Source organism: Falco rusticolus, chromosome 12 (genome assembly GCF_015220075.1).
Source record: "Falco rusticolus isolate bFalRus1 chromosome 12, bFalRus1.pri, whole genome shotgun sequence".
Taxonomy (NCBI): Eukaryota; Metazoa; Chordata; class Aves; order Falconiformes; family Falconidae; genus Falco; species Falco rusticolus.
Window position 1 is genome coordinate 12,068,910 of NC_051198.1, and position 23,793 is coordinate 12,092,702.

General features: G+C 39.7%; 1 protein-coding gene across 9 annotated transcripts in view; it reads left to right on the top strand.

Annotated features, from left to right (window-relative positions):
• LTBP1 (latent transforming growth factor beta binding protein 1) overlaps positions 1-16,601 on the top strand; it is a 216,738-nt gene extending 200,137 nt beyond the window's left edge. For all 9 annotated transcript variants that reach the window (XM_037405594.1, XM_037405595.1, XM_037405590.1 and 6 more), the window contains 4 exons: positions 453-623; positions 11,051-11,173; positions 14,272-14,421; positions 15,568-16,601. In XM_037405594.1, coding sequence (XP_037261491.1) covers positions 453-623; positions 11,051-11,173; positions 14,272-14,421; positions 15,568-15,737 — 614 coding nt within the window. In that variant the 3' untranslated portion in view covers positions 15,738-16,601. The remainder of the gene's footprint in view (positions 1-452; positions 624-11,050; positions 11,174-14,271; positions 14,422-15,567) is intronic.
• The last annotated feature ends 7,192 nt before the right edge of the window (positions 16,602-23,793 follow it).

Below are 23,793 nucleotides of genomic sequence, written 5' to 3' on the forward strand. Positions count from 1 at the left end.
CAGAGGCCACTGATGGCAATGTAAGAAAAGTAAAATAACTTTTAAAGATTCATTCTGTGGATGGAGTTCCCCAAATAGTCACCTCTGTCCTAACATTGGTTTTTGTCAAGATCTCTTAACTTCCATGAGAGCAGAGTCAGTGTGAAGCGTTCAGCAATGACTACTGATTTAGGAAGTTTTATTTCTTGGGTGTCCAACCCAATGTGCCTTTAAACTGGCCTAACAATGCCAAATCAGAACCTTTTAAGATTTTTGCAAAGCTGAACACTTAAGGGATGAGCCACCTCAGGCACTTAAAAATGGTCATGACTTCTAAGCTTAAATTTGTTTTCAGCAAAGTCTGCAAAGCTAGGTTATTCTTCTAATCTAAGTTTAGAAAATCCTGCATTATGCCAGTATCATTTTTAAGTAACAGTGCTGTGATAATGATCTAATGCTGTCTTCTCCATCAGAACAAACTGAAGAAACTGAAGTCTACCAGGACCTTTGCTGGCAGCATCTAAGCGATGATTTTGTTTGTAGTCGACCTCTGGTTGGAAAGCAGACTACGTACACTGAGTGCTGTTGCCTATACGGGGAAGCCTGGGGCATGCAGTGCGCGTTGTGTCCTATGAAAGAGTCAGGTAAGGAAACACATGTGTCAATTGTTGGAATGAAATCTGAAATACTTAATCAGTTTAATCCCTTGCATCCAGTTTAATACTTGGGCTAATAACATAAGAAACAAAAAAAAAACCTAACCATTCAAGAACAATCAAAATTTTTCTAATTAATTAAGGGGAAATCATTACAGTCAATTTTGCAAATGTAGCTGCTTTTATTTTTTGGCATTTAGAGGACCTGTTTCCTTCAGGGGGAACAATCAGTGACTGACAGTTTAGAACCTCAGTGGAAACAGGGGAGGGCATTTTAAGGATAGCAGAATTCCTTAACCATCTATGACGACAGAGGTGCAGTTCGTGTGCGCACACACACACGATAATGAGCAGGTCACATAACTGTTTGGGATTTTTCCTGCTGGTATTATACATTCAGATGCATTTTTTAGTGCAATTTTCTGCCAAGCTGGCTGCAATTAGATGTGTTTGCTTGATAAGGGTCTGGTAAGTCGTGGTTTAGACTCACTAAACATATCAAAGAATGAGTTGTTATTGTATGGCTATATGCTCAGATATTACAAAATGTATAGATGAGCAATTCAAGATAGATAAGGGGAACTGAGTACCATAAAGACTGAAGAATTTCCAGGGAGTATAACTTGATGTCAAAGAAAATTGACTGACAGTCCTATCTTTAAAAGATTGTATTTTGTTTACACCTTTAGAAATTAGACATTGTTCCAAGACATTTCAGGTAGAAGCTGCTTCTTGTGGTGACTACAAAAGCTAAATGGATGTAGAGAGAGATGCTGTCATGACACACAGGCTTATTTCAGGGGACTGTGGACTTGAGAAGAGACCAGTGGAAGCTGCACAGGTATTTGTCATGCTGTGCCTGAGATACATTAGCCCTGGTGTACACAGTCTGGTACTACACTAACTTCTTCCCCCCATATAAACTATTCCAAGTTCTAGTTTGGATGCAGCTTTCTTACTACAAATGTGTCTTTCAGTAACATGGTTTTCCATGTAGGAATGCCATGCTACATTAGTAAAGTGTTTTATTCTGATCACACCTGGATTTTTTACTTGGGCCTGCGTCACTCTAACCATAATGTTGTGGCTACAGCAGGACATGTTTTACCTGTAGCAAGAACCCTGGAGTTAAAACTACATAGAGAAGCTCAGTGAAGCATTAATGTGGTTGCTTGTGTGTGCTTGGATTTTATGTTCTTGTAATTCACTTGCAAGGTCCCTGAACCTGTTCTTATATATCTTTACTTGTTTGAGTTTGCTTTGGAAGTGCAGCAACTGAAAAAAGTGCCTGATTTTGATGATGTTGGCTGGAGTAACTGCTGGCTGATGCTTACCCCAGAAAGAGACTGAAGAAGAAAAACAGGGCATGGCAGCATTTTGCTTTATAAGATATGGAAATCTCTGAAATGTCTTTGTTGGAACAAATCTTATAGAAGGACATTCCCAGGTACTGAATTACTACACCTGCTAGAATAACAAGTACAATGGAATGAGATGTAATAGTAAATAAAATACAGGGCAATAGCTAATACCAAGAATTGTTGCTATGACCTGGAGCTCCTCAGGTGGAAAGACAGAGCAGGATAAAGGAGTTTTTCTTTGTACAAAGTTCATCTCGTGCTGACAGTGACCTGTCTGTGTCATGCAAGCATGCAATCCAGAGAAAAGCAAGGAAAGCTGTTCCTGGTAGAGATAGTTCAGGGAAGTACAAGAGTTGCTTCTGAAGATTTCTAGTGAGTGACATTTAAAGCAGGATAAATCTGAAAAGGAACAGAGAAAGAGTCCCAAGCTGGTCAGGGAATGGAGGACCTGACTTAAAAGGGAAGATGTAAGAAGGCAAGCCTAGATGCAGAACAAAGGCTGCAAATGGTAAGACTCTCCGCTACAGCACAATCATGGGGGATTCCCACAAGATTTAAAGTAAACAACAGTGCTGATGTTAGGAAAAAATTGGAACAAGTTCAGTCTGAACATATTTAGGCTTGAAATTACATAGATTTTGACCATTAGGATCACAGGATTCTGGAGCAGCAATCCTGCAAGAACAGTGAGGTGCAGATCCCAACTAACTCTCTCAAGAAACTTGAGAAATACGTTAAAAAAATGACAAGGAGGTTCCTGATGGGTAACATGCTAGACATCACTTGGATGACCCTCAGTCAAAGCTGAAGAGCGTTATGTTGGGTCATAAAATCTTCCTCCCTCCAGACGTAAGATATTTTTTATGTGAAGTTTAATATGCATTGAAAAGCATCTGCTTTAACTGAAACTACAAGGCATACTTTGATCTCAAATACTTTAAATCATCCTTATAGATTGGGACATAGTTAAAAAAATTAAAAGCATATTGAATCTTTATTACGTCAGAACAAACATACAAGTTTATTTTCTCAGTGGAGGTGGTATATGCTCATTTGTCCTTGCACACATAGGCACACACCCACACAGCAACCTGGAAGCCTTTCTCTGTTTTCAGGAACATTTACCAAGAAAAATTTAAAGCTGACTGCACTGAATAAATGATTCATTTGACATATCTTCAGTTTGTAGCACTTAACGTGATATCATTGGCTCAAGAGAGTGCTTTCACACCTCTGGGCCAGCAGGTCACAGGTTCAAGTCCTGGCTGGGGAACCTGGAATTTCTCCATTTTTAAATACTTGTGTATTGTGTTGGCCAGATTTACTACTGAAGCTGTTTGCTTATTTCCCAAGTTAGGGGCATTCTGAAGATTTGTAACACATGTTACAGAAGACTTGGGGATGTGAAAAGTGTTATCACCAGAAGACTTTCACCGTGATATGGGTTGGATCATAGAAGGGATCATTTACTGTTCTATGGTTTCCTTTTACCTTGTTTATACTCCCCTTGTCTTTGAGGATCTAGATGCTGCACTTGGAAAGAAGGAAGTACAGGCTTACTACTGGAAGTGATACATTTGCAAGTCCCTCCTAAAACAAATATACACTTTAATAAAGATAACCTCTAACTTCCGTGTCCCGGCTTGTCTTGAAAGCTGACAAGATTTAAATGTCCTGTTTGAGTAGCATCCAGCATAAAACCAGTGGGAAAAGCGAGAACTTCTATAAGAATTTATTCATACAAATGAAAAAGAAACCCAGTCTTTCACCAGCATGAATATAAAATTTACATAGTTGCTACGATTTCTAAAAACTACTAATGGGTACTTGATCAAACAAACCCTGCTGAAAACGACACTAAGCATTTAAAGCTCAAGACAAAAATAAGTAGCGGTTGTTGAAGTATTGCAACTGAACAGCAACATCTTAACAACAGTAAGACTGGTAAGTATTTTGATGACAACATTAAGGAGCAAACTCAAAATACTAGTTCAAAGTCCTGATCAAAATACTGCAAACATGAACTGTAGTGAAGTGATTGAGTACATCTCACTTGTACAAACAATTCTGTGAGGCAGACCTTCTTGTCATTAAACGAAGGAAGCAAAGACAGATTACTTTCAATTACATTGGTTCTAATAATATGATCTTATGGTATCTTCGTATTACAGATAAAGGCTTTCACACATTGCATCCAATACCAAAATGTGAACTACTGTAACGTATTTTCTCTGGGCTCATTGTAGTGTTAGGCTGTACTTGCCCAAAGAATGTTTAGTAATGATCCTTAAGAAATCTCTGTTATTTGAGGTTTGCCATTTGCAACCTGTAATAATTGACCAATTGAGGAAAATTAGAAAATTGGATACTTTTGTTTTAGATAAGAAAAACAAAACTTCCTTTTTTCATTGCACACACACACACAGAAATCTGTTGGATGACCTACCTTCAGAAGTTCTCCTTCCTTGGTCAATTTTTTGTTAGTGCCCTAAGACCTAACTGTCTCCATCCAGAGTCTGTGCTCTAGTAACTGGCAGCAGGACAGGCACCAATGGGTTTAGCAGCTGGGTCATCCATGCCAGGAAACAGAGCAACTGGCCAAGACTAAAAAATTCTGGAATCTAAAATAAGGCCATATACACCTCACGTTAACCTGAACACATGTAGCACCTGAATTATAAACCTGCTGAGCCTCCAGAAACTCCTGTGAGACCCTTATGGGACTGGAGTGGATTTTAGACAAGGTGTATTGTTACAGGGTACAGGAAATTGGAAGGGAGGAGATAGAAGTAACAGCTAGAAAATGTTGAGCAAGTTGGTGTGCTGGAATCAGCATTTAAGTTAGGGAAACTGCCTATTTTTATATTTGTAAAATGATCTTGGAGTTTGTTGGTGCAGTGCCGTACCACCCTTGCTTTGGGAACACCTTAGGATGCTACAGAAGTGGACTTACGCGCCCCTGAACTAATGATATGCCAGCCTTTTAAGGAGGGTGCTTTCTCCTTCTGTAGCTGGCTGCCTGGAGACATTTTAATACAGAAAAAGGGGGGAAGGTAGGACTGGGACTCTGCAGTTTTAACAAATGTTTTACTAACTGCTTACTGTGGGTGGGGGTATATTGCTACACCTATAACTAGGAACTTGGTGGTAGTTTGTCTACTAAGATAATGTCACAAACACCTTCTTAGGCAACTGTAAAGGACATCAGCATTCAGTTTATCAGCTTGCTTATTTGTGTAACCTTATACATACCTTTTTTTTTATTGTAAGTTTTAAATTCTAGTAGTTTGGGGGGTTTTATGGAATCACTTTATGTTTAGAAGTTCTGCAGAAAGGTCAATGGTAGAACTTCAGTCAGTACATGTTACAGATGTTCTGTGAGACTTGGAGTCACATAAAGAACTGCAGAAGATTTATGTTGTGCTTGAAGTTTCTCTTTGTCTCCATCTTGGCATTTGCAAAGCCCAGACTAGGAGAACACTGAGGGTAGTGGGTAACGGGAATCATCTGGGGGATTTCTCTTGGCCAGTTTCACATTGGGGTTTTTTTTATACAGAAACCCGTGTCCGTGCTGGTCCTACCAGTTTCCCCTTCCATCAGGGCAGAGAAATAGACACCCTGAGCATTAGATTCCTTCTGACTTGTTCTAGACATCTACTTCAGTATGAGATGATGTCCTAAAAGTGGTTATATCTTTCCATGAACTAAAAATGGACACTGGATGACTATTTCAGGTGCAGACCCTTGGAGATGTCTACATGTAGGTTTTGAATTCTACCCTTTCTGGCAGAACAGACTGGATTGCGATTTTGTTGCTTTGTATCCTTTGTAAATATGATGAGTTAGTTCTGGGCTGAGTTTCTGTATTACAAGAACATGGTGTTCCCTTCAAGTTCTGGGTAATGTCGCTCATGAAGATCTGGAAGTACAGTGAATAGTGATGTGTGTAAAGGATGAGTTTCCATCTGTCCTCTTTTGAAATAGTAAAGATCAGCAGGGAGGCACTGGATTCCTTTCTGGAAACCATTGTTTGTCTTTCCATTTAGGATGGCATTGTGCCTCCTTCCTTTCTTGTAAGGACTCTGGACAAACTGATTATCTTTTGGGCTAAAAATATTAGTGATTGTGCCTTGAATATTCAAAGTCTTATGCTCGGTTGTGCAGATTTTTGGCTGCTTCCATTTCTGTTGTTGAAGATTTTCAGTGTTTTTTCCGAAGTTTAGAAGAGACATGCAAAGTAGCCTTGGAAGGGTTTTCCTCATGGAACCTCACATTCCAAGTATATAGGGGAGTCAGCAAGGAGTCAAAAAGCCATTTGCAAAGTTGTGGCAGAAAAAAACTAACTCTTACTACAACTTCTAACAATCTACCTCAAGTGGTAGGAGAAAGAAGATTGTTTAAGGAAATTTGAGCAGCATTAGTTGAGGAACAAAAGGTGACTACTGAGAGGTTTTGAAATCAAAAAAAAGGCAATTGCTTAAATTCTAACAAGAGCTTTACATCCACTGAGCTCTTCCTTAGCCATTTCATTTAGAGTATCTCCATGTGAGGATATTCATATCCTTTATAACTTGTGAAAAAAACCCTTTAAGACTGGTACCATTCCCTTCTTCTTTAGCACCCAAAGTTGTAGAATATATGTGAATGCTGTCTACCACAAACCTCAGCATTTGTTAATGGAAGAAGTCAATGAAATAATTTAAATTGTTAAATGGCACAATCTAAATAAACATAGAGCACAGCTTTGGTTCACAGATGATGCAATCTCCTGAGCGAGCATAAACGTAACCAATTCAGAGTGATGTCCAGAACCTCTGGTTGTAAAGGGACATATATTACATGTAATAAATGCTTTCCTGGCTTTGTCATTCTCTCGAGTGATTTCTTCCATGGTAAAACTGTTGCAATCTTAAGTAATTCGAAGGAACTGCCTTGGTGTTGATACCTTTGGCTCTTTTTTTGTGTGTGTGATAGTGACAATTCTGGGGAGCTGGAACAGAAAAGCTTGCTTTATGGACAGGAGCTAGGATTGGCTGTGGTGCAGTTGTTTCATGGTTATGTCAGGAAAAGCATTTTTATATGTTTTGCTTTAAATACATGAAATATGGAAGATTTTTTCTGACTAGAGAATTTAGGACTTTTAGGCCTCCAGGTACAAGTAAGGCCCACACAGGCTTGCACAGTTACAACTGTATATGAAAATTAGATGCACATTTGCACGGCTGCAGTTGTGCTAACAAGCACCTAAAAGCCAGTCAGTCCATCCAATTTATGTCGCATTGTCTCTCCCAGCCTAGCTTTCATCACCAATTATGGCTAACGTCTGTGCCAGTACACATGTGCATCTGGCTGTAATCCCCTAACACACTTGTTTTATATGCACACATCCGACTTAAAAAATGTCCTTTACATTTTTGGAAGCATACATCAGCTTCCTTTTATAGTAGCTATCCTAAGTTATACAACAAGCTGCCTCAATGCTTCATTTGCAATTTATGAGGAAAACTTAGAAACACATGAAGCAATGTATATTAAAAACACAAGTCTTTTTTTCCTTTTGAACTGCAGTTGTATTGCCCTGATCACAGCCAGCAGATGAGCAAGCAGAGAAAATAAATCCCTACAGAAAAAGGTTGTATCATTGATTGTGAATTACAGAAAATTAGCTGGTTGGTTTTTTTACTTTACATGAAAGATTACTTTGAAAGTGAGCATGAATTTCTATGACAACTAAATGTTTTTGTCATTCAGGGGTAGTTACACATCTTCCCTTATTTTCTGCACCCTTACTGCCTTCTTGGTCTAAGTCTCCCACTGTCATCTCCCTAGGCCGACATCATGCTGTTCCCTTATTTGTATACTTGCTGCAACTCCCTGTGCGCCAGTCACGCTTTTACCCACAAATCTTACATTCTGTTCATTTAGTTCCCTTCCCTGGAAAACTATGACCAGCACACAGCACAGTGGCCTGAATTATGGTATTTTTAATTTGAACTGTAGGAACATAGCATAGCAAGGGGAAAAGTTTAAAACAACAGAAACTGTACATACGCATCTGTCTTGTTGTAACTTGTTCTTTCCTCCAGAGGGGAGACTCTGATGGGTTCATTTTTCTTGGGCATCCAAGTCTCTAGTTTACCTCATTTCAAAATGCTGGTTCTCATGACCTTTCCAGAATGTGGCCGCCCCTGGATACCTTTCAGTCCTTGTACTTTCCTCTCTATCCACCTTTTTCTTTCCGGGGGGGGGCGGGAAAACAAGCTCAGTAAGGTGGCACAGATAACTTGCCATTGTTACTGGTCCTGAATTTCTACTGTTGGTTTCTTAGGTGGGTTGCTGTTGCTTTCCTTGGGTTTATCACCTGAGCACCTGGTAACTAAACCAACACATTAGAAAAGACAAGAGATAAGGTCTACACTATTGGACAACTAAATAGAATGTGCAATATTAAGAGAGTATTATAGGTAATTCCAAATTATCACAGTATATATCAAAACAATTATATAAATTATATATAAGGAGGATAGGTGTATGCATTCTAAAGTGACTTAAGACTATATAAATGCTCTGTCATCTTTTGTGTTAAAGCTATATATATACATAATGTATCTATTATTAAAATCCTAGTATTAACAAATGGTTAATTAAGCATAATAGACTTAGCGGTTAATAGATTATTACATTTGTATGTATAGCCTTGTAGAAGACTTTGATATAGTCACAACTCCTTGTAACAAATACCAAGTTCACAGTATGCCATAAAACGCTCTTAATCATTCTGTAGTCACTAATTTACTTATAATGAGACCTAAAAATGCAGACATCCAGAACTGGACTGGCGAGGGACCAGTGTGGCAGGAAACAGGTTTCTATTGTCAACATTTCTTTATTCTTCTTTAGATAATAACCAACTTTGCATTGGCAAACATACAACATAAAACAGTCTTGCACAATCTTCAAACTACCAAACCCATGTATATGAGAGCTCCATGTCTATGGATTTTCAAATGTTCTGACTGCACCTTTCAGAAGAAAACCATTGCTTCTACTACTGGTATCACTAAATGTAAAATTAGTGGTGAGTAATCTAAGAAGCCAAAGTCCAGGTTCTGTCCAGTCCTTTCCATCAGATCACATTTGTGCAGAAGTAGTGATCCCTCAGACCTGCTTGCCTTGTCCCCTTGCTGTTCACTGCTTTTGTATGGTAGTTTCTTCCGCACAGGCCAGATGAATTAGTATTTTGCAGTAGAGTTTAGATTTCCTTTGCCAAGAACATTTGTGTGCATCTGTGAGAAAGTGCTTTTAAACTTCTGCACAGCTTTTCTCTGTGTACATATCAATGAAGGAATCAGTCTGAGGTGGTAACCTCGCTGTCCCCATATGTGGATGTTATCTGGGATAGATAAGGAAGGAAGAATAGGGTGTTTCTGGTCCTATGACAGCTTCTAAAACTATGGTCATTATTGTAGTATCTCAGTGGGAAGCTGCGCTTTTAAGGAATGTATGCAACATTTGCTGTATGCCATTTATTTTCTCATGCTGGCTTTGTTTCATGTGCCATGAGATGTCTCTCTTGAGCAATGTACTTTTCCATCTAGGAAAGGAGAGGGTTGTTTGAATGTAATTGTTACTGTATATACATGTATTCTGGAGGATGCACATTGGAGGAAATCACCTTGAGCTTGCAGCAGAAGGGGGTCACACAATGATTTGTAAGCTTTCTGGGGAGTTCATTCTGCAGTCTTGGGCTGGTACCCATGACAGTTCTGGATGTGCACAGACAAGCTTTGCCTGTACCGTACAGTCTTTATGCTCTCAAAGAGCCAAGTTGTTGACCACAGAATTCAAACACACTTCTTCAACACTTTGTTGTTTTCAGTACAAAATAAAATTGTTCCGGGTAGAGGAGATACTACCTGTGAAAATAAAATAACTGTGCTGGGCAGCAAGCAGGGCTGTGCTCTGCGCTGTCTAAAGGCAGTCTGGATTTATCCAACTGTTTGCTGTCTGGGACAGTTCTACACAGCATGAGGTTTCTGGCTCTGTAACCATCTGCAATTCTTGGATCTTGTATCTGCTTAGGGCTTTTTTTCCTCTCTCTCTTTTGGTGGTTTTCTTTCCCGTCCTTACTCTGCCTGATTCTCAGAACACCAGGCAATCTTCACAGAAACAGATGCTAAATAGTCTGTAGCAACACTGAAGGAGCACCTGGATTGCTGTTTTTTAACAATGTTTCTGTTTTCAAATAAATTGTCTTGTATATATTTTAGTAAATTGTAATGGCAACAGAGCTGACACAATAAATCAGATTAAAAAATCAAACTCTGCATCAGCATTTCAGATATGGGCTCTGACACCTAAAATGAAGAGTTGCTTTTGTCTACTTCAACTTGTGTAGTCTAGCTATTGGAGAGGCAGAAAATCAGAGCATAACTATTTTTCCTGTTCATCTCCCCTTGCCCTTGGAGGTGCACAGCCAAGGAGACTTTGAACAGCACTTGTTCTTAAGCCTGTGGTGTGAAGATACAGTTTGCGAATGAGCATGGGCTATTTTAGAAGGATTTTTCATTTTGTGATTTCTGCAGGTTGGCTGACAGTGCCAGAAATATGGCCCTGATTGCTCCCCTTTGCTGTCTTTGAGGTGGCTTCTTCTATCAGTCGCCATGGTCTGGGATAGCCTTTGTTCCACCAGAATGAGTGTAACCATAGATGGCCCTGGAGAGGGGTGCATTGGCAGTGGGATACACAGCATCCCTCTGCTCTTGCTTCCCATGCAGGCCAGATAGAACCTGACTCATAACTTTTTGTTATTGACTCAAATCGATCCCTGGTGTTATCCCTATTATGACTTAATAATCTGTATTTGGCTCATTAACATTTTAATTACATTCTTCTTGAACAGAGAATGCTTTGTGGAAATTGCAGATTTATAGTGTTTCTAGGAAGATAAGTTTATTTCCAGCTAATATGAACCACAGCTCACTGGGACTAATGTAATGCAGCCTGTGTTACAAGTGTGATTAGGTTTATATCCTATTTTCTTTCCCCCCTTAGAGGATTATGCCCAGCTGTGCAACATTCCTGTTCCAGGATCTCGACGGCCATATGGACAAGATGCTTTGGTTGACTTTGAGGAGCACTACACTCCAGAAACTAATCCATATTTCGTTGAAGACCGTAAGCAAGTTTCTCTGTTATGTAAAATACTTGAAATGAGGGTTGTAACTTGGATTATTTCCCTGTAGCTGGCTTCATTCTTCTGTTTGCTTCTGAGTAATTGTGGACTACTTGTGTTTTTGTAATTCCTATGACACTAGCTTTCAGTCAGGTGTTCTGGTTCGAGAGCCAGTGTTGTATAAGAGTCCAGCTGGGCTCAGAGTACAATATTGATTTTTAATATAGTGAAATAGTTTGTGCCAAGTGTACTAGATTTGTATTTACCAACAGATTTACAGCTAAAGGTTGAAAGGACTGCCAGCTTTCCTTCTCACAAATTGATTTTCCTTTGGAGCATGGGACAGATTTCTTCCATTTAAAAGAAAAAAAAAAAAATCCCTTCACGCCAGCTTTCCATGATTTTTCCAGCAGAATTTATATAGGGGAAAGGGAGAGGATGCAAGTCATTCTCAGCAGAGAAAATGTACAGCACAGTATGGTCAGAGACTATGCATGCATATAGCCTTCAGGCTTGATGGAATGGCTTGCCAAGCAGGGTGTGAGGGATTGTATACAGCATCTCAGTTGTACTTGAGGAATACCAGGGTTCTTTGTGGGTCTGGCCCAGCTCACTGATAAGACTTGGGGGAGAGGAGTGCTTACAGCTCTCAGCATCTTCTTCAAAATCAACCACTCTGTACAGGTTCAGTATATTTTGTCACAGTTTTAGAGAAGAAAATTGGAGGTATCAGAAGGAACTGGTAACTTTCTGTGCTTTATACATACGGCCTACAAGTTGCCACTGTGCTCTTTCCCAAAGTGCTTCTCCAGTACAAGGAGTTATTTTTGAAGTAACAGTAACAGGTCAAAACAAGGCAGGAAGATTACAGCACACTATTAGAAGGGTGATGTGCACTTCTTGTGCACATGGCACTTCATACATTTACACAGATCTATGCAAATCAGGTTAGAAGTTCATTTAGATGCTAAATAGAAATGAACTTATCTCTACACAGAATTGTAAAATGTCTTACCCAGGTGATTTTAATTGAACAGTACGGAGTATTCATGTTTGGTAGTTTTTGTCTGTGTGACATTTCAATTAAACACAATGGAAAGCCTAGGAAGCTCGCCTTTTTTTTTTTTATGGCAAATACACGTACAGAATTACAACCCAGATCCCATCCAACTGTTTTGAACTAGATTATTTTGTGAAGTAGAACTTGCTGTGACTGATAAACATTTTGGGTTTTGCTAGTTAAAATTACAACATACTGTATTTATGAGAGAAAGGTAGAGAAAATATATGTCTATATGTCTGTACATATGTCTGTGTACACACATATACTATATGTCAAATAAATGATGCCTTTATTTAAAAAAATATCTGTGTATTATGGGAGGAGACCTTTCCCTTTCTTGGCACTGTTTGTTTTCTAAATTAGCAAAGTTCTACACCTTATAGGACCCTTGCAAGCCCTTTGTGAGCTCTATTAGAGGACCTGAGAACATAATGAAACTTGGTCAGGTTTCTTACTATGTTGTTCCCACACACCATGACAGTCTGCTCAGTATCCTCAGTACTATTGCACTGAGATGTGATTTACTAGGTTTGTGGAAAAGATTGTAATGTTTCCCATTTAATGTACACTTGTGTACATCCTAGGTATTATGTATGTTCTTAAGATGTGGCGTATGTCAGCAAGTACTTGTGTCTCATTGAGTTCAGTGTGCCCAGAATTTATTCAGTGTGTGACTAACCAGCACAATTCTTACTAAGGATCCCACCATGCTAGAGAAGAATCCAGGATAGAAGCGATGTATGTTGTCAAAGCGAGGGGGAGTGGAAATGAGAGTACAGAAGTTAAATGGAGGATGATACAGAAAGGGCAGAGTAGGAACCAAGACAGGATGATGTAAACATAAACAGAGAAGAGAACAAGCACAAGGGAGAAATTAATATTCCTAGGTAGCTTTGCAAACCTATGTATCACAACTGTTGCAACATAAATCAGTAAAAAGGTTTTAGATAAACAAATGGTTTCTCTGTAGAGCTGCTATATTAATTATATGTTGTGGGGCAGATGAGACTTATCCTATTCCATTCCACACAACGGAATTTCCCCTCCACTTCTATTCTCTATATTCATTATGCTGGTAAATACAGCTCTCAAATGTTCTCAGCTTTTTCCTCAAAAGTCTTTTTGATGTGATGGGCTGCCATCTGCAGTCCTGTTACATCACTGCTACTCAAATAGAAAGCTAGTGAAAATACTTGTGCAGGACTAACAGGCGCAATTCAGTCCTAGAGAGAATCTCAGAACATGTAAAAAGGTCAAATAACTCTTCCGTATACATAAAAGCGCAACTGTCAAAAAAGCCCTAAGATCGGGAGCACAAAAGCATTGTACAAACCACTGAATACAAAGACAACCCTTTAGCTTTGACTACTCACCTTCTAGAATTATGACAAGGAGCAGTTGGTAGATTATGGGTATTTGTACTGGCACCGGTTGCTGAAGTACAAGCCAAAGGGTTGTTAACCAAAACCACAACAGGAAAACAGTCTCTGATTTCTTCTTACTTTCCTATAAGGCAGCTAAGATATTTTTTTATTATGTTTTCTTCTAGATGAATTAAAATGCATCCTCTTCCCCCGCCACACACGCACACCTTATTTTCCAGAATACTATTTTAAGGAACTTCTACCCCAAACTGCGCTATCACTTCTTACCTTTGCTTCCGTAAAGTTGACGCACATAACAATTCAAATAAAAGTAGTATTTAGAAAACACTGATTTATCCTTTAAAAAAATATACTGTTAAATTATGCAGTTTCCTTTACAAAAAAAAAAACACCACAGAATTTTTTAACACAAATTAAAAAAACTTTAGAGCTCACAAAGCTATTCAGTTTTCATCTTGAAATATATCACATAACTTTTCTAGTGCATGTAAAATTCCAGATGTTCCAGATCTGCTAAAGCTGACCTATTTTCTGCAAAGTCAAGTCACATTCCAGCAAACTTCTGAGAGAATTTCAGACTCTCACTATACATTTGAGTACACCGATTCAACAGCTCTGTAACTTACTTGTTTGGAATTCTTTCTCCACCCAGGTTTTCTGAACAGCTTTGAGGAGTTACAAGCAGAGGAATGTGGTATTCTGAATGGATGTGAAAATGGCCGATGTGTAAGAGTCCAGGAAGGCTACACCTGTGACTGCTTTGACGGTTATCACCTGGACATGGCCAAAATGACTTGTGTTGGTGAGGACGGCATATTACTTCATCTCTTCCTGTTAGTCTGGAACAAAGGGGTTAGAGATGATCACCTGAATTGTATTAAAGATGCCAACTTTGATTTACTGCAAAGGCCACTGAATGTTGTTAACTGTGTTGGTGTTCCTCAGTTCATCTTGTCATTACAGCTGCGTTCAATTAAGAGCCTAGAATGAGCAGACACACATTTGTGTAATGAAGCTTAAACGTATATCAATAATTTCACACTAATATAATGGAACAAATGTTTTTCAAAGGCTTTAGTGAGCTAACAAGATGGAAGTGGATCCAAGAGTAGAACAGTAATTCTAGGAGCAGATTTTGAGAGCAGTTGAATCACCTAAATATGCAGATAAACACTTAGTGGGGTTCAGCCCCTGCTTCTCACTGATTTCAACAGTCAGCAGAATCAACTATTCCTCTCTCTCACACTAGTATATCTGCACAGCTACTAGCCAAGACACCTAACGATTCTCTTAGATTAACACAAAACATGAGAACAGCAAGTGTCAGTGAGAAGATGAAGCAAAACACCCTTCAGTGTAGAAGCCAAGTAGAGACTGTGCATGGGTATTCCAGTTTAAGGTCTATACTGAGGTCCCCCAGCTGTACCTTGTCACCTTTAGGACTTCATGGCAGGCTGGCCTCCTTAGCAAGAAAAGATGTAGCTCCAGTGTATTGCAGGCCAATGCTGCACAATATTGAGTGCAGGCAGTTTGCTGCTCACAACTATTTAGTTGACAACACCAACAGCTCCTGAAGTATTGATGTTTTTAAAATACAGATATTATACTAAGAACTTGGAGCGTCTTTCTTAGAAGCCACTTTTCAGTCATCAGGTAAAAGCCTGTAAGTTATTAAATTTTTGGTTTGCAGCTTAGGCTGAATTTGGACTTTGTAATTCAACAGTTTAAGGTCATTTAATACACTATTGATTTCCTATAATAACTTCTACCTCTTCCGAACACATCTGTTACAGCTTTTGACGCAGCCTAATTCCACCTGATCTGAACTGAAAATAAAAGTTTGCAGTGTATTCATGCAACATGTTCTACTCTGACAATGCTGGAAATAAGCGAGTTTTACCTGTGCACCAGACTTAAGTAAGTGTCTTTTGATGTCCTCTTTTTGCAGATGTAAATGAGTGCAATGAGCTGAACAACAGGATGTCTCTCTGCAAGAATGCCAAATGCATTAACACGGAAGGTTCCTACAAGTGTTTGTGTCTCCCAGGATATGTACCTTCAGACAAGCCAAACTACTGCACACCACTGAACTCAGAACTAGACAGTGAACTGGAGTAGAGGAAAATCTCTGTACCTAAAGCCCATATACCCTGCACTGTATAAAGAAAAGGAAGAAAAGTATTTAACTTGAGAAGAGAAGGCACCGGAGTACAAACGTAAGGGGAGAAAAGCATTAAAATGTGTCAAAGGTGAGACATGATGGGCTGATTGTATATCAGCTTCACTGAAGTGACAGACCAAATGGACACATTGCTCTTTATGAAAGAAACAATCAAGTATATAGTGTGTTCATAAGAAAAAAATATCTTTGAAAATAAGCAGAAACAGTGCTGTTATTTTAAACAGAAGAGCTTTGGTTTTTTGGTTTGTTTTTTGGTTGTTTTTTTTTACTATTGCTTGATTAATTTGGCATTTAAATAGTGATGGAAATATTTTATATTACTATGTCATTTTTTGATTGTTCAGTTCCTTGCCTACCGTTTCTTTTCAGACCTTTTTTCTGATCAGTACAAATTCTATGATACAGATATTCTTAGGCCATTTTATAAGACCTGTTACACAGGGTAATGCTCCTCCTTCTCTGGAACATTGGTCAGTGACTTTTTAATTTGCTAGTTGTCTGCCCTGTGGAGCAGGCACCATTTGTTTTCAAATGTTTATATGCCTTGGCGAAAAGTCCTTATATGCATTTTGTATTCTGTATGGTTGTTACTGCACTTACAAGTCTTTAGAACCTTTCTTGCCAAGTTCAAAGCTGCTAGTGGACAACATTGGATTCCTTTTGTACATTAAAACAAAAGATTTTTAGCTCACGTCTGTATTGTAATGTGTAAATTGAACACAAGAGAGATCTTGTATGATTACCCTAACATATTAAAGCTGTATATTAAAACTCAATAAAATCACCTTTTTTTAGAAAAAAAGCTGCTTACTAATTGTAGGCATTTCTTTTTCTTTTATCAGTGTTTCTGTTAAAAGAAACCCCTCAAGTGTTTACAGTACTAGAATTAATTTACGTTATAATAGTTACAGGGAGTTGTCTGACTGTTTTTTCCTTGTCATGCTGTTTTAATAAGACCAGAATCTGAATTAGTTAATGCATGAAGTTAGGCTTCCAGAGGGAAGATTTCAAACACAGACCTACAGAAACTGTTTGACTTGGAAGCTGATTCCCATGGAATTTTTCTTCTTTTCTGGTTTAGGCACATTTCCCACTAAGTCTGCAAATAAGGCTCTTTAGTATGATGGCCTGGTTTTCAGAAAATACTGAAGAGAAGGGGAGAATTTCCTTTTCTTGATGAACTGTACCTTCCCATCAGCTCTATTATTCAGTGGGAGAGGAAGAGATTAGGAGACTGACAGATGTTTCACTTTGACCTTCTCCACAGTGAGAGTTTGCTTTGGAAATCCTGAAACAGGTCCTTTTGCTATTTTCCAAATGAAACATTTTTGCTGTGTCTTTTAGACCTGCCCTGCATTAAAAGGAAAACACAAGACTTTAAAAAGTGAGTCAAAATAGGCCCAATTGTCTGAAATTAGATTTTTATTTCTCATTCCCCCAAAAAAAGAAATTGTTCTCAATCAAGTTTCTTTTCTGATATTTAGGTCAGGTTCCTTTCAGTACCGTGGATCTCATTGAAGTCCATGTGCCTGTCAATGTGCAGAAGCATCCCTCCTTCCCAGGGCCCCTCCTCTCTATCTGCTGGAATTTGACACTAGGACTAGTGAAGATATTGTATGTTTAAGATCTGATTGTATGCTAAAAGGCAAGAAACAATCCTGACTAAAACTGTGAGGGGAGGGATCTTGAAGGAAGAGACTCTGTAAAGTGCCTTTGACTCTTCTAGAATCAAGTAGCAGAGGGGTGGGAGGGCCAGTTGCTCTTCTCAGTCAAAAAGAGGTAGACTACAAACACTAGAGCTGGTCTATAATTACACAAAAATAAAACCAAAAACTCTTGCTTACCTGCTGTGGTTAAGGAAGAAGAAGCTTCATAACTAAAGAGCTTTCAGTTGTCCTGCTTAAGGTTAATCCTAGGATTTAATAAAAAACAAAGTCACAGTTACAACTTTTCACTGGACTCAAGATGAGCTCTGGTCTGCTTTCAGCTATCATGAAAATACATAGACAAGACAGTGCTCCCCCCACTCCCACCTCCAGACGGCCACCACCTCCTTCAGAAACTGGCTGCGTTCACCTCAAAGATGGCCTTGGCCCCAAAGCCACCACTGCAATCAGTCAGCACTACAGCCTCAGATCTTCACCATCCCAGTACTCCTTCAATCGTTCCCCAGCTGGGGAGTTAATATGGCAGTATGAGTCTCTGCTTTTCCTGGGTGTACACCAATATGACAGCTGAGGAAATAACACTCAGACTTAAGTACCCTTAGAAGTCTTCACCTGGGGACAAACACTGTACTGAACATGTAATTCCGAGCCACAAGATCAGCTCCTTGCTGCTTTATTACATCTTTTTAAAAACAAAAAGTTTAGAATAGCCTGGGATTTTGCCATTCTCAAGACAATATATGCTCTGACCCCCTTACTTTGTGTTATTTCAGACCAAAAAAAACCCAACACAATCCCAAACTCAAGCTGTTCCCTAAGCAACAAAACTAATATGAACCCTGAATTCTCATAACCCTTCCTTATAACATTCTCCTCAGCGGGCTAACTCTAGTTCCAGGTCCTTGCATCTCTGCAACTCCACAAGCACAGGCAGTACCCATCTGCTGCTGTGGGTGCCACAACGGGGCAATGGATGCAGATGCATTGACACAACTGCTGCCAAACCAAATGTTGTCCATGCTCTCAGCAGGGAGGGTTAGTTGGGTCATTTGTCTCTAGCTGTTCATCAAACTTCACAGACCTCAGATTGTACTGGCTTTCAGTCTTGTTTGCCTTACACATATGGTTGAAATTGGTCACAGGGTTAAAAGCTACCAGTAGGTTCAGAGATATGGCATACACTGGCTCTGGTTCCACAGAAAACAACCAGCAAACTGGAACCTAAGTGGCCCCCTGGATATCAATTTCTGTTACCAGCAGTTCACAACAGAGGTTTTAGTGTGTCCAGCTACCTTCTATCCCCGCCCCTGATCGAGAAGGGCAGCAGTTGACCCAAGACTGAATGAAGCTTGAAAACATTCTTCTGGTTCAATAGCCATGTCCTCATCACAGCCGTGCTCTTCTATTACGGTAGGCTTTATGCAAGCAAACACAACTTTATGCATGCTTCTGCCTTTTACTTTTGTTTCTTACCTCTAATATGCCTTAACACACAGACAGGGAGCCAAAAGCAGAACAAACAACCCAAATTCCACTTACATCCCAGTGCCTGGTATTCCACAGTGCCTGGCTCCAGGCCTTCAGAAACACTTTAACAAAGGAACCACGACTGAAGGAATTAAGTGAAACTCAGCCCATCTGACCTCAGCCTCTGGAGCCCACCTACTTTGCCCCAGCATAGCAAGGCTGGTTCTGTCATTTCACCTGAAAAGCTGCAGAGCTTAGGAATACAATTATGATTCATAGTTAAAAAAAATATTTCCTTAACATCATTAAGACAAGGTATTGGACACCACGGATGTAGCCATTTACTTGTTACAAGAGCTGTGGTTTAGGTGAGAGCCCTCAAAATACAGAAACCACCATGTACAATTCAATGATTCAAGTTTCTGAGTGCAGCAGAGTCTGGAACCGATTACAATTTATACAAAATGGCACCAATACTTTTTACATCCATATGGACCCTTTAAAAAAAAAAAAAAAAAAAAAAAAAAATCAGTCCTTTTTCAGCCAGCCATTTCCTTGCTACAAAAAATAAAATTGCTGACATGGTAGAACTGAAGTCTGCTAGTTCCCTTATAATGCTGCTGTGTTAATGAGAATGAAGTTGCTACAGACCTAGTTACACACATTTCAGCTAGAAAGACATTTGATATGAATAGATACTTGCATGTTGGGATGCTATTCAGTGAAAAATTAGCCAACATTAAAACTATTCAAAGTGAGCTCTAACATTACTTGGGACAAAAACAGTCACAGCTGTACAGATCATTTAAATCCAAGAGACAAAACTAGCAGTCGTGACAAATGTTCAGCTAGTCAGTGGCAACTGAAACACTCAGATAAATTCCCAACTAAGAGAAGTCCTAAAATGCTAAAGGCACCAAAGCGGTTGTCATGGCCTGTTAGCTCACAGTGATCCTTCCCCTCATGGAGGTTTGAATCTAAGTTTGGCAGCAGAGGGGCTCATGGCTTTGGCACTCCTAAATTCTCAAAAGGAAAGGTGACAGACCCTGTTAGAGCACATCACAGGCCTGATCTGGCCAGAAATTAAACCACAGTGCATTCCTTCGAAGTGCACAGCAAACTTAAAAACCCCACTACTGCCTCTAGTAGAGGCTACCATATTGTTCTTTTAATAATACCACCCACTTTGATGAGTAGTTTGTACTTGCTGGGGACTCTGCTAACACCAAGCAGGCCAAGGGAAGACAACACTCAAGCAAAGAAGAGGTGAATTGCTGTGTGTCACAGAGGCAGTGCTCACCTCTGAGATTATTTGGTATTTATATAGCCTTTTCTATCAGAGGATCTGAAATTTACCTAGAGACGCTAAGTGATGTATCCAAAAGAGAAGCAGAATAACTAAGAGATAATGGAGAAAATCAGCCATTTGCTGAAGCCTTCCCAGTGAGTGACAATGTCAGGTTGTGAGACAGTAGGGGTGTTTTTCAGAATGCCAAGGACTGGGCTACGGTCACTGCATTCACCTGCAGGAATAACCTCACACAGCAGAACTAGAAAATTTGGACCCTCCTGGGGCACCACCTCCACAGCTGGCATAGGCTGTGTTTGCACACCAAGTTGTGAAAGATCTTGAACCCAAACACCACACCACCCCCACCAACCTTTACCATTTAAGCACCCACGTACCAAAAAGAGAACATGTGTTGAAACAACCTGCATTAATAAGCGATTTTACTATCTGGTGGAGAAAGAATTAAGTAAACCAAAGAAATGCAGGATGTCAGATTTCCTTCAAGACAACTGAATCACCACACACATATTTCGACTCAGAGACTCCTAATGGAAGTCTTCAGGCTTCATGTTCTGTCCCAGCTGTGTCTGTGGCTTGTGACTGCTCTGCTCTTCTCCCACTCAAACTGCAGGGCTCTGTGCCTCAGCAGCTGAGCAACCTCTCTGAATTTTAAAGTTTGCCCTGCCCAAAGCAGGAGATTGAAGGGGCCTCCAGAAATCCTTTCCAAGCTAATTTTTTTCCATGAGAGGAGGCTGTGACCTGCCACGGCAGCCTCTTGCTCCCTAACCTTCTGTGAGAGAGGCAACTTGACTGAGGGGATGAGACCCCCCCTTCCCCTTCTTCTCCCACACCTGAGCATGTGCTCTGTTCACTTAGAAAAAACAGAACACCAATCTGCTGAGCCCATCTTGGGAGAATCCCATCCAGAAGGAGCATTATGCACAATGTACACTGTTCCTTGCTATCAACCAATATGTTCTTGAAGATTTAAGTGGCAACTGCAGGTACAAGGGAAGTTCTGCAATAAAGTTTTTGTCCTGACAAAAGACACAGAGAAGGGAGGAAATTAGGATATTCTTATTTCTTTCTACACTGACTTTCCCTTCCCCTCAAGTCATGCTTTGCCACACATGGCTTTCCGTTAGCTCTGAACCAAGTGGGATAGAGAGGATAATGCTAGCCAGCATGGAAAATTTCTATGTGACAATTTCAGCATCACCTCCAATCCCTATCTACTCATGCTGCCAGGATCCAGTCTGGGCTGGATTTTTCCATAGCACTCCATATTGATTTAGCTCTCCTCCTATTGAACAAAACCTGTAGCACCTCCACGGATTCCAGTAGGAACAGAGCAAAGACTGTGCCAAACTGTTTTGAAAAATCCCACCATGTGTGTTTCATGAGGAATGCCTCTGCCAGACATGTGAATACAGCTAAGCAGATTTTTTTTTCTATTTCTTTCACATTAGAAGTCTAATTTCTGCCACTTCTCCTCCAGGAGATAACTGCCCAGAAGATGGGTAGGACCTGTTCCAAAATCCTCAACAGGACATAGTTTGTTTCCACCTAAAACTTAATTAAACTTTACTGTCATCTGAATGGTCACTATAATTTTGTGAGTGGGCACCATTCTTAGGATCCACATCTCCCCTTCCTACAGCAGGCAGCCATTCAGCTCAGCTCCTGCCACAAGGGCATTCCCCACTTTCTGTCCCATTTGATACTCCTTTCCAGGGCCAGCCCTCACTGCAGTCCTGCTTCTGCTTTTCACTTCCAGCACATCCTGTCACTTGCTCATGACCCAAAGCCTCAGCATCCCATGCACCCAGTCCTTCCTGTTCGTTGGCACTGGACTCCACAGAGTAGTTTTTCAGTCTCTAAATACAGATCCGGCATGTGGTAAAAATGGTAGCTACTATCCGGTACTTAGAAAACCTTTTGCCAAGGTAAACTGATCACATCCATCAGAGCAATCTCTCTCCTCACAGAAACAGAATGCCCAACCACTAAATCAACTTTGTATGCTTCCCCAAACTACCCAGACAGATGTGACATGTTCCTTTTCCTTCTTTTACCATAAGCAAGAAATTTCAAGTATGCTTTTAGCAAGGAATGTGCTCTTCTTTGGCCTGCAGCACCACCAAACTGAGCTGAAGAGCACACACACAATAAGGAGGTTTCAAAAATGAAACAGGAAAGGGAAATCCTTTGATTTGCACAAGTGAGCTGAATTAAGACAGAATTTTCATTCACATTTGCTCATGCTTAGATGTAATTTTTTCCAAACACTGAAGAAAAATAGAAAATTATTATTTTAAAATGCCCTAAAGGTGAAATGAAGAAAAAAAAAAAAAAAAAGGAGCTACATTAACTATATTACTCATTGCAATGTTAGTTCATTTCAGTACACTGAATATAAAACAAAGCAGGTAACAGGGAGCTTTTGAGTGTTTCACTATTGAATGAAACAATACATAGTGCATCCAGACACATGTACTAATTTCACATCTGGTAATAGTTCTGGTATTGGGTTATTCCACCAGAAGGCAGCAATAACAATTTTTGCTAGGCTGGCCCTTACCTCATCCAGTAAAACTTGGTTTGTGTTTGCTAAAAACATTACATCTACCACATATGAAACTTAACAAAACACTTGCAAATGTGTACCACAAGGAAGATAGCCTAGGAAAATCTAACACTATAAGCATTTTCCCTGTCTAAACACCTAACTCAAAACAGCTCTTTAGATATTCAGCAGCATGCAGGGCTCAAGGGCAAGGACCTTGAGCAAGAGCTCCTTGCACATGGCCTACCAGCCTTCAGGGCAAATCAAACAAAATGTCCCTGCAGCAGCTCTCTCTCACAGATTCCCTTACACTTCTAATATCTCTAATGGTTTAGCTGTCTGTTATTTCCACTGTCATCTCTACATTCTTCTGTACAACAGACAGTACCTCTTAATATTGCCATACTAACAGTTTCCCACCTACCTTTGGTGCAACTCCACTCGCACAGGGAGTAACTGTGCTCCCAATACATAAAGAATGAACGACAGCAGTTTTCTAACACTTCAAAAATTCAAAAGTATTCAAAATTGTGAGGAATAGTGTTCAAATATTTTGAAAGGGATCTAGCAACACCAGAAAAATTTGCTAATTATATTTTTTTTTCTATGTTTCGAAACAAGTATTATCTCACTGAACCTTTCCAACTCCCCTGTTGGCGACATGAAACATGAACTAAAATCTAACGGCAAACTGTAAGAGTCAAACCAAACTTTTTAAACTCTGGGATTTGGATTTTAAGTTACCTTTATATAAAGCTATTTATTGTAGGATCATAAATGGAATGAAGTATCAGCAGCTTGCAAAATTTATTAATTTTATAATTCATGAGTATTAATGAAAGTTAACAGAATTCTCCCATTGTGCAACCAGCAGAATATCCGAGTCCAACACCTGCTGTTCAACAACTGGACCGAAATTTAAGAAAATATCATAAAGACCCGGAGATACAGAAGAGATTAAGCCCTTATAATTTGTTTGAGCTGAAAACTGCAGAAAAGAG